General features: G+C 29.9%; 1 protein-coding gene across 2 annotated transcripts; it reads right to left on the bottom strand.

Moving 5' to 3' along the window:
• LOC109350069 (3-ketodihydrosphingosine reductase-like) lies at window positions 4,645–7,925 on the bottom strand. 2 transcript variants are annotated; one of them, XM_019591195.1, is made up of 5 exons: window positions 7,554–7,925; window positions 6,881–7,140; window positions 6,243–6,336; window positions 5,634–5,745; window positions 4,645–4,876 (listed from the first exon to the last, which is right to left on the bottom strand). In XM_019591195.1, the coding sequence occupies exons 1-5, from the start codon at window positions 7,687–7,689 to the stop codon at window positions 4,681–4,683; spliced, it is 798 nt and encodes a 265-aa protein (XP_019446740.1). In that variant the 5' UTR covers window positions 7,690–7,925; the 3' UTR covers window positions 4,645–4,680. The 2 variants fall into 2 exon arrangements, with proteins under 2 accessions (XP_019446740.1, XP_019446741.1); XM_019591196.1 differs by having other exon boundaries at window positions 4,645–4,861; window positions 7,554–7,920.

The raw sequence follows: 12,642 nt of genomic DNA, 5'->3' as shown, positions 1-12,642 counted from the left end.
TATGCAGGGTGATCGGTGTAATGAAAGTTTTAAAATTGGGGGTTTGTGTAGGTTTAAAAAAGTAAGGGATGGTTTGCATAATTTTACTAAAACTCAGAAGTATCAGTGTAATTTATTCTCTTACTTATAAAAAAATTGGTAAAAAAACGTTATCCCTCAAATACTTTAATATTTACAAAAAAAAAACTTATTTAATCACTTTAAAATTTTATCTCAATTTTTCTAATGACGAGACACAAAGTAAAACTAGAAGAAATAACATACAGCAGAAGGGGATGGCAATAAGCAATAATTTCTATGTGATTTTTGGTTTGAGTGCGTGTGAAAAAGTAGCATTAGGATCAATACCCACCAATAATAAATTGGAAAAAAAACAAAAGAAAAGGTCGAGGCATAGCCAGGGATAAAACATTATTAAATTAGAATTGGCAATTACCAATATAACTAAACGATAAATAATGAGAAAGATTACTCCCACAACATTCTACCGTTTGCTTAATTTTCATAAATAATCGTTTTTCATTCAATTTTTTTTATTCCATTATGATGAATAAAGAAGTCATAATCAAATAATTAAGATTAATCACTAGACTTATCAATTTTATATAAATTATAAGTAAAAAGACAGACTGAACTAAAAAGAATATTTCCATAACAATAAATTCGAAAAATTTGTTTCCCTAATCTTTTTTATGTTTCATTTCTCTTTAATTTCCAATAAATAACATGGGATCTGGGCCATTAATCTCCCAAATATACATAAATAATACTTCTTCCGTTTTGTATAATTTTATCCTTTTTTTTTTGTAATTATCCTATTTTGTTTTATACAAACTAAATAAATCATTGAATTTTTTTGTTTTTAATAAAATATATTCTTATATAAGGAGATAACTTACTTTTTTAAATACATTTATTATTTGACATATATCTTAGTTTTTCTTTTTATAATATATTTTAAAATGAAAACTTCTAGGAAGTAGAAAAATAAAACACATATTAAACAATGAACGAATTTAAAAAAATAAGTTATTTTCTAAATATTTTATTCTCTTACCAATGTTTTTGTTGTTACATACTTTTCAATTCATCTACACACCTGACCGTTTACACTTTACACCACCTTACTTTCTCTGTCTATAATAATAAAGTAATGATATAATTGATAAAGTAATTACTAACGGACGTTGGTTCAAGTGGTACATGTTTGATTCTCCTTAAGTAAGAACTTGAGTTCGAGTCTTATGAATGGAAAAAATGCCTACGGGGAGAGTTAGCCCCACGTACCTGTGAATGTTCCCGGCTCGGACAGGATTGCCTTCAATAAGAGGATACATATGGGAAACTAAAAAATTATTAAAATAATTAATATTATATTGAATTTTGAGGATGACAATTAAATTTGAACATAAATTTTATGAAATACACCACTAATAAAAGTATAGATAAAATATATATCTCAACAGCCAAGCTAAATACTACATACCCATTTTTTAGAACTATAACAGAAAATAATTTTCGGAATTAGTTTTATTACTAAATAAATTTAATAATCAATAAAAATAAATTTATGAAAGGCATAAAAAACATTTATGGACCTTAGGTATTGGTGGATTGACAGCTCCCTTAATGCCTCCTATTTATGTCTAGTTTTTAAGTCCCTCCCTGTTTAAATGTTTTATTTTTATATGTAAAAGTTCATAAAACTTCTTAGAATTTATTTTTATTATAAGTAGACATTGTAAATTACTTTTTCTTTTTAATTACTCATTAAATTTAATTATTGGTGAAATTGGTTCATACATATAATTTTAAATTATTTTTAATAATAAAAATGGAATTAACATATCAGATGTCATCCACTCTCTTATTAGTTATTAGTGCGAGCTCAAGTTCCCATACAAAGATGAGTCACAATAGAAATAATCATACACAGGCTTTGAAGTGAAAACAAAAACATCTAGTATATGTTCCGTTAGAACTTCAAAATTGTATGTGGTGTTGAAAATTGTGTCACCACCAACTGAGGTAGAAGCATAGAGAATGAGTTTCTCACCTTTATTATCATTGTTGATTAGTTTAGAGAAAGTGGAGTTTATAACAACTACAGTGTAGACTTTTGCGTAACCCCAATCTGGGAGGATCTTGTATCCAACGTAACTGTGGACATTGGTTTTGACATGTTTATTATTGTGTTGTTGAAATTTATGTTTTATTTCTGGTGACACTCGTACGTGGGTTTGAAATAACCATCAAGAGGATTAGAAGAGATGTCAATGATGTCAAAGGTTTTAAGACTTCCTCTAGTAAGCACCCATGTATGGTGATGAAGTTATATACTGCAGAACTGTAGGAGTTGAAAACACGCTTTAAGATGCTATTTGGGGGAGTTTTTTTTTGTGGTGGCGTCATTGGTGGTGGTAAGAGTGTGATGGTGGTGTGGTGCAAGATGGAGGAGGGAGGGGCAGGAGTGATAACTTGGAATACATAACCTTACACAATCTAATAATCTAATGTATTAATTCCATTTTTATTGTTAATAATTTAAAATTGTATGTAAGCATGAACGAATTTCACTAATGATTAAAGTTTAAGGAGTAATTATGAAACAAAATAGTTTACGATATCTATTTACAAAAGACATAAAGTTTAAGAGGTTTTTTTTTCATATTTTATATTATTTCAATTTTTTTATGTTTTAGAAAACTCAATATACATTTATATTTTATTTTTAAATTAGAAACATATTTATTATTTCTATATTTGAGTATTTCATCCCTTATTACTTCATTTACTTTCATTGAGTTTTGTTTAGTTTTGAACATAGATTAAATCAACTATTTTAATTAAATTGTATTAAATTTTTATACCATTTCATAATTTTTAAACTATATGGATAACCTTAAATTTCAAATAATAGAATAGTGAGGGAATACTTATTATATTTTATTGATATTGACTTATGTTCATCTTTATCTATAATGTTAATATTATTTGTATTTTATTCTTTGAAATGTTTTTGAATAACATGATAAACCACCATTTTAATTATACAATTATAAACAACATATGTTAATTAAAAAATTAATTAAACAAAAAAATACACCCTTTTATATTAGTGGAATATTCAAGCAAGTAGACATAGTTTTTGTGTCCTAAATTTGGACACGAATTCCTGCTCTTATCCATGCAACCATGTCCACCTCCCACTCCTTCCCTCGCCTTAACTTTTCCACTGCTGGGCCACTCCATCCAATACAACTTGTCCCATTACCGACAAAATTAGTCCATTGCCACCATTTTCGGAATGTAGTATTTGGACGAGAGAAAAAACATAAACTTATGGCTCATTTATTTTTTATTGCATTCTATTTTACTTCCTTTCCTGTTTGGAAGGTATGGAATCCTCTTCTCCTCTTTACCCTTTTTATCTCCTTTTTTCCTCTCATTCTTATTTTCGTTATTCAAAATTAAATGAAAAGCCAATAGGTAACGTTTAATAGAATTTGTAGGTTGCTTTTGTAAGATATATCATTATATATTAATGAAAATTTCATTTACGTTTTAGACTAATTAAAATATGTTCTTTAATTAATTTTTTTATAAAAATAAAATTAATATTTTTATATTAATTAATATAATTTTATTAGATAAAGAAAATATATTTTTGGAACAGCAAATCTCTGTTCTATATATATATAGTACTCATATAACTTAATTTGTAGGTGAATTTATGCAACACTAATATATTGATGTAAAAAGTATATACATAATTATAAAGTATATTTTTATAATAAAGTCATCAAGTTTGAATTATATATGATTTAGGTTTAATTTATTTGTTTGAAGAGCTTAATTTTGAATTCAACTCATTTGATGGTGACTTTTAAATTGTTTTATAAAACTGAGTTTCAAACTTAATCAACTAATTGACTATCCTGCATCCATGATGATTATCATCAACTCCATCATATACTTAGATATCTGACATAAAATATTCAGATAATACTTAAGTTACATATCACATTGATTCAAACTTTACATCTATAAACAGAAAAAAAAACTGCATATTATTTATAACAGTTTCTCATCCGGTTAGGATCGTTTTCATTAATAAAGAAGTAAGTGTTTTAAAAAACATAAGAAATGTAACTTCCAAAAATATGCATTTGCCTCTCCATTAATACAGAAGATAGTTGGTACTTATATCAAACATACCGTCTCAACATTCATTTCCCATGTAATTATAGGAAGAGAAATATTTGAATGAAGAAGTAAGTACATAAAAAACCCTAAACACATTAAAAATAAATTATAATTAAAATATAGTCATAAATAACAACACCATAAAACATAAATATATTTGTATCCAAATATGATGTATTGTATATGTTTCTACACAAGTTTTTTTTTATCTCACTACAAAGCTGATCTGAAACATCATTAATTTGTCGTTATCATATCCTTGCATGAGAGATGAAATGATTGGCACCAAATTAAAGGACATGAAAGTAACTAACAGACATTAAAGATTTGTTTTTGGTTAAATTTTGGAGGAGAATAAAGATAAATAAAAGACTCAAAGAGTCATGAAATATATTTGTGAGATTACTCTAAAGTCTTTTATTTCCTTTTCTTCTCCTCCAAAACTCAACTTACAAATTAACCATAAAGAATAGCCTAGAAGAATCTAGCAGATGAGGAACGAAGGTCCATTTCCATGGTCCAAGCACTCCTGTCCTGAATGTGCAAGAGCCAATAGGTTTGAGCTAGGGTGTCTGGGTCCATAGCCCCTTCACCTCTTCCTACTTCACTGCTTTGCTCCCCAACTACTGAACCTCTTTGTGATGTTGTTGGTCCTCTGCACATGCAATTTCTTCAATGAAATGTATCTTTATCATAATTAAAGAAATAAAGATCACATATTTGAAAAAGTTTTTCGATTCATATTTGAAGTTATTTTATCAAATAATATAAGAAAATATTTTATGTTTTTATGATTTTTTTAATTAAATATCACTTTTTAATTGTATTGGAACATCGAAAGTAAGATATGTGAGAATGCTAACAAAGTTGGTTAAGGACATAGATGAAAGATTAAAAAAAAAAATTTACATCCTAAGTGGTGTGTTTAATATTTTAAAATGTTGGAAGTCATGATTTCTAATAAAAGATCACCTGTTTTATCAGAAAGGAGACTCACATATCCAATACAAAATTATATTTCTTTTTAATAGGTGACATTTCTATAGCATAAATCCTTAAGAAAGAAATAACAATTAAAAAGTTTATGTGTGTTTGAAATACAATTGAGGAGAGACTAAAAGCTAAAGAACTTTTGGAATCTCTTAATGTTTGAAACCATCAAAAGTCTGTAGCTGAGTGTGAACAGTACTGGTTGTACCTGTATATACAAATAAATACATTATTTATTATTTATTTGTGTTATTTACAGAGTCATTAGACATGATGCAACTCAAAATCACCTTTAACAGAACTCTCACTATGAATTCATTCAACCTTTATAAGCCACAATTAAAAACCACCAATGGAAACTAGGAATTATATTGACAAGTAGACAGAAATATCCGAATGAAAGAGGAAGAGGATAGAAATAAAGAAAGGACACAAACCTGGGTGGGCCAACAGCACCGTCAATGATAACATGCGCTACGTGCACTCCCTGAGGTTGAAATTCCCTTGCCAAGCATTGCGCCAATGCTCTCAATGCGAATTTCCCACAACCTGCCCTTGTCTCCCCCAGATTCAGTAATTTTCCCAGTATTAATTCACTTTAGAGAATAGTTATTAAAATAAAATAAATGAGAAAAAAATGTCGGCGTAAGTTCTCACTATATTGTTTTCAAAATTTATATTCAATTAAATAATAAAAGTTATCTATACTATTACTAAAGGGAAAACATAAAATAACCATCCATCATGGTGTAATTTGTGTTTTCCTATTTTATTCTTAATATCTTTTTATTTCTACCAAAAAACCATATATTATTATTTTCGTATTTTATTCTTATTATCTTCTTATTTTAAAAGTGTATTTAAAAAATTTAATATTAGATCAATTGAATAAATTCTGCCGTAAATTTAGCGCAAAAAATTATATTTGAATTTATAAAATACAAACTATACATTACAAACGATAGAAAAGCGGGTTGACAGGTACGACAGTGCATATCAACACGCTAGTATAAATAAAAGATATATGATGAGTTTTGAGTATTTACATAATTCAGAATATCCGGCAATGCCATTCAGAGAAGCGGAACATCCTGTGAACAGAATTGTGCCCTTTCCTCTTTCCACCATTCCGGGCAGCACCTTTGTTCATTAATTTCATCAAATAAATTTCAATTAGTCAAAAACAATACTAGGTTATATGCATAGTAGTAGGTTTATCAAATAGAAAGTATGTGTCCACTAAAATGATTTGTATTATATCCCAAACTAATTAATTTTATCTATAAAATATAAAATGTTATTTTATGTGTTTAGAACTTTTCTTTTTAATTCAATGATATTTTTCATTGGATTGAAATATGAATGAATGATCTCCCAAGTATATTTTTAATTCAATAAGAACTAAAATATACGAACAAATGATCTCTATTCGGTTGTATAAGTCTATTCACCAAAATAACAATTAAAACAAAAACTTCAAGTATATTTTTCTTTCAAAAATTAAGAGGAGAAGAGAACAACTATATATTAGGATCGGATTTGAACCATGTGGTTTATAATTTCTCACAATTCTATCAACTAGATTACTATGAATAGATGCTAGAGTCTCTGGCTCCACTTATATATATATAGATATATAGGTCTAATTTTATACTTATAGTAATGAAGTGTAAAATAGTAGAACCTGTTGAGCACAGTGGAAGGCACCAACTGATGAAACAGCAAGTGATTTTTCAAAGGAATCAATGCGAAGTTGTTGGAAGGAAGTGGGGTTCCACGAGAAAGGTTGGTAAGCATTGTATACAAGAACCTGTACAAATCCAAGGGATAGTACAGCTTCAAATGCTTCTCTCACGCTTCTTGAATCAGAACAATCGATTCTTATAGCAAACACTTGTCCCTTCTCTTCTCTAGCTATCTCATCCGCAAATCTTGATAACCTCCCTGTATTAATTAATTCATCACTTTCTCCGTAATCAAATAGCAAAATAACAAAATAAAAATAAGTATTAACAAAAAAAAATTGTGTATCTCTCCCAATAGACAAGAAACTAATCTTTTCCTTATGGTTCTCCTAAGTGGGATATTCTAACAGTTTTTTCAACAATACATAAATTTAGGCATTTAAGTGTTAATAGTCTTTTTCAATAATGTTTTCTTACATATACAAAAGTTTAGCAATCGAACATCGAATCGAGACTTCCCCGACATTGATTTTTACATATGTATGAATTGATGAATTAAACACAACTTCTCATGCTTAAGTGATTCAAGTCTCTCCCATCAAATATTAATAATATTATGAAAGGATAGGAATAGAATAGAATAGAATAGGATGATAGTATGATGTTAGTTACCCAAGTCACGAGCAAGTATGGCGACGATGTAGCCTTCGTGAGCAAACTTGCGAGCTATTGATAGGCCAAGGTTAGGGCCAACACCGACGATGGCAGCAATGCCTCGTGAGGAAGTGTAACTCGATGTGCTTCTCATCTCTTCACACTATATGGTTGTGACTAGCTAGGAGTTTTGAGTTTTGGTGGGTAATAGAAAGTGAGAAGTAGTAGAAGGTTAGTGGTGGTGGAATGTTGAGGGGGAGAGATAGAAAGATATAAGTAGTGGAAAATATAGGTAGATGCGTGCCTGTCTGAATCATTGCCTCCCTTACAACAAGCATTCTCTTCCTCTCATACCTCAACACCGTTTTCCTCACAATTCACAACTTCCTTAAGCTTTTATTGTCAATTATTTATACAAATTGATTTCTTAGACACCATTCTTAAGAGTTTATTTGTGAGTTGCTTTTAAAAGATAATAGAATAAAGTGAAAGATTTTAAAATTATAAAATACATTTGTGAGATGTTATGATACTTTTCTTCTTCTTTTTATTCATCTTTAAACTCAACTAATAAACAAACATAAATAAAAGGATAATGGGAAATGGTTGAATTCAAAGAGTCATCCAATTATAGCAACTAGTTTTCTTTTAGGAAGTCATCCAATTATAGCAACTAGTTTTCTTTTAGGAACTTATGCAATATGTTTTCTCATTTCAATTTGGTACATGTCATATGTATTCCACTTTAAATGATTGTGAATTTTGTTTGTGTGTACTTTATTGTAAATATTCAGCACAAGTTTATAAGAATAAATTTTTTATGTCCACTTGCCTAAGAAGAAAAGAATTGCCAAGTTCTATAGATTCCAAGTTTGGACATGTAGGCCATGTTGCACCCACAGCGTTGTCCCTTCTACAGCCCCCTACGGAGCACTAATTCCTATACTCCACTTGTTCCGACTCAAGAGTTGTGTTTTTTTAATCTAACCTTTGATTTAAGAAGGGTCAAAGGATCACAAGCCAGCTCAAAATTATACGACCCAGCTAAAAAGGCAAATTCTAGTGACAAGAATCGTACCTATTTCAGTGGTGTGTCATTCCATATTTTATGTGAATCATATATTGCATATGAATAAAATAATTTTTTTAAAACAAAAGGTAACATTTTAGTTAACTTGAGAAAAGAAACAAAACACATTTCAAGACAAACGATCTCTGTCTAGATTCTACATGAGAACAATTACTCCCTCAAAGCAACTAAAACACATTTCAAGACAAATGATCTCTCCCTAGATTCTACATGAGAACAATTACTCCCTCAAAGCAACTCGGACACCCAATGGCTAAACATAAGAAAGCACAATATTGTTGTGCAAGGTGCCACTGGTCAACCATTAAATAAACCCACCTACCTAGTAACCATAGCCTAGGTAGTAATTAGGTTTTACTGTTACTTCAGAAAATCATTTATTTTATCATATCATATATCAAGATCCCTCCCAAGTCCATCAAAAAAAGTATATCTACAGTAACCTAAGCTGCTTACACGATAATCCTCATCAATTTCGTTGTTGACTTCTATTGCTTGCTCAGCCTGTTAGGTCGGCAATTTGAGTATGGGTATAATTAGGAGTTAGCATGATTGAGTAAAGTTTGTCTCTTACCATACTTGAAATATTGGTCTGTTTATTTATTAAACCCAAACATGATCCTACACTTGAAAGTTAATTGACCCAATTATCGACCAGACCAACATTTGAACCAGGACTCAATCATAGATTCAATTAAATGTTGTTCTTTTATGCTGATCAGATACGGCCAGAATAGGATACTGATTGAGTAATTGAAGTCGGAAACTTGGTCGGAATGCTGCTTAAACCCGCCGAGGGAGGTACCTGAAAAGAGTCTCCAACGATCAAGTCAGAATGCAATATTAGAGAGAATGAGAGTAAATAAGATAGAAGTGAGAGTATGAGACAATGAATGCAAGTTATAAATGAGCTAATGGGATATTAATGATACTTCATGTGTGGGAGCCTCATATTTATAGAGTTTGGAATGGTTGACGTGACATCTAGTCATTAGTTGGTTATAATTTAATAGGTGTGATAGCAGTATGACAAGCGTATGTCGGGTTGTCCTTAACCACCCTGTAGATTTGCTACTGTCGATCTGTCGGGGGCAGTGGAACTTGCAGGTGAAATGCCAGCGGTGCATTAATGACAAGCCAGATGCACATTAATGGTGAGTCACATATGCATTAATGGTGAGTCAGAGACATTAATGATATGAGCAATAATACCGACTTAGCTTTGGCGGGTGAATGAGGAATGCTTAATATAATTCCAAACTCGGTATGAGTATGGAACAACCTGAATTTAACCAGGATGGAACAAATATAATTATGCCCAAATTTGATAATGTAATCTCAATATTACTTTATATATATAATATATTCTAATCTTGTATATACGAGGAAAAAATAGAGAATTAATTATTTTGGTCCAAAGAAATGTTATTACTCTATAAACAATTGAGTAAAGCATGATAAATGAGTGATCAGACGGGTCGAGTCACACTTGTCCCTTATCAGACCTTAAAAATTGAACATGTCAAATTTTTGAACACAAGCTCAATCATAGTAAATCATATAAAATTCAATTATATTTGGGTCTGATCATAGTTAGGCTAAACTAGGTAAGCGGATAAGGTCTAGGTCTTACTCACTTTTAAGTATAATATCTGATTTTGGAGGATAATTAAAAGTCAAAGCAATAGTAAAAAACTTAACCTAAGGCTGGTTTGATTAAGTTCAACGATGCACTATTTTTTGTTGTTTTATATTGTGAGAAAAGAAAAGGCTTGAAAAATACTTAGTTAGAAGATGGGATTGCACATGAGTTGGTTTTTCTAGGTACCACTTAGATTTAGAACGGAACTCAGTAAGATTGGTTGTATTGAGGTGGATAAATGTCATTTTGATCTTAATTACAAATTGATCTTACCTTGATTGGGTTGGTCTGGATAATCCTATTTGTTCTAACACATAAAAATATACAAAAAATAATAGTAAAATAATTAGACAATAGAAAATCATTAATATTAAATAACACGATCAAATTATTGTTGAACTTTCATAATCAAATTTATAAGTTGTCATCATTCTAATATTACCAAAAAATAATAACATACTATTCTACTTTGAATAGCATGGGATATGTTGGTCTTTAAATTGTTGCAATATTGTATTTTGTATAAGTGAAACACATAATAACTTCGTATTAGTAAAGCAAATCACATAGTTGTGTTATATTGATTGGTTCTATGAAGTGGTTTTTGTTTCTAAACAAAACTAATCTCAACAACCAAACCAACATTAATTAATGATTGGTTATATAAAAGCAAACCAGATCAACCCAATGAATTAAACTAATCGAGTGAATCAAACTAGGTCAATGAATTAAACCAATCCAATGAGTCGAACCAACCTAAGAAATATAATTTGGGTTTGGTTGCTTGATTTTCTTAATTCAACCAAAAACTGTGCAACCCTGCTAGAAGAGATCATATGGTGCCATTAATTTTGAATTTTAATTCAACTTAGTGTAAACTATTAAACCACTTTTCCCACTACACATATATGTCCTAACATATGCCATCTTTTTTCCCAACAACACTTTCATATTGGGTGGTTAAAATTCCTAGAGGAGAAAGAAAAATAATACCCATTGTCCCTATTTATTATATACATTTTCTAAGGATATGTATCATCTACATTTTTTAAGGTTATCTTGTCTCTAAATAAAAGTCACTTTATAGTATTTAGGGAATATTGCATAAATTATATAAAATCTAAATATTTTTCTTTTCCTAATCTGCACTCAGACTCACATTTTAGATGTGATTGTGAAGAAGATCTTGCTCCTGACATTGACACGATTTTGATGAAGATACCAAGATCGCAAAAAGAAGAAAAGGAAGAAGACCACAAAGGCATAGAAGATTCAAGCTTCAAGAGAATTATAGATTTAGTCTTCATATAGGTACTTCTATTCTTACACTGACTTTAATATTTAGTAGCAATGCTTAACTAATCAAAGAATGAAAATCATTTTTAAAAGAATTGGATAATTAAAAAATGCAAAGTCAAATTGCTAAGTAATGGGTTACTTGAACTGACTAACAGGTTACCAGAACTAGGTAACAGGTTACCTGAACTGTGAGGCAGTTGATAACAGATTACTGGAACTGCGTAACAGATTACCTGATTGAGAAAACAGTTACAAAGCAAAACCGACTGATGTAACCAATTAATTTAATGTATTAATCGATTACTAGATTGGACAAAACGTTTGGGGTAACCAATTACCACGTCGTGACAATTGATTATACAGAGCTGTTGAAACCAGATTTTCAAATTCAAATGAACAACTTTCATCCAAAGTGAATAGGTTTCACTCCAATCATGTCTTCTATTCATGGAAGGTTACCATGGCTGATTGGAAGCCTATTTAAAGGCATTGAAACATCCAAATTCAAAGACACCATAACACACGAAATACACAATTGCCTACAATCACACAAAACTTTCAAACACTTAGTAAATAATTTTCAGCACAGTTTTCTTAAGCAACTTTTGTTTCTAAACTTTCATATTTTATGAAGTTGCTTGATAAAGTGCAAAGTGTTCTAAACTTTCAAAAAGATTAAGAGCATTGTATACTAAGTATTCATATTGTGAGATCAAGGATTGCAAGTTATAGAATTGTCAAAACTTGTAAAGACAATCCAAAGTCATTGTTATATTCTTCATCTTGGTTTTAAACCTTTCAACACAAGGGTGTATTGAGAAAGGGAAAATATTTCACTTGAAAATGCAATTTTCAAGGGTACATAAGTTGTGAGTGTGTAAGGTACAAAAATATTGGAAAGAGAAATTGTAATTACAACTCAAATTATCTGGTAGAAAAATCTCTTGTGTCGCAAGAGTACTAGATATCACCTACAGTGGATAAGAAGACGAACCCGTATAAAAACTCTTTGTGTACTCTTATTCTACTTATTCTTGTCATTTACTTTTTCTTTACTTGGTTGAATTTTGCATAAT

This window comes from Lupinus angustifolius, chromosome LG06 (genome assembly GCF_001865875.1).
Source record: "Lupinus angustifolius cultivar Tanjil chromosome LG06, LupAngTanjil_v1.0, whole genome shotgun sequence".
NCBI lineage: Eukaryota > Viridiplantae > Streptophyta > Magnoliopsida > Fabales > Fabaceae > Lupinus > Lupinus angustifolius.
The sequence above is the reverse complement of the archived record's forward strand: the minus strand, read 5'-3'. Positions and strand labels throughout refer to the sequence as shown.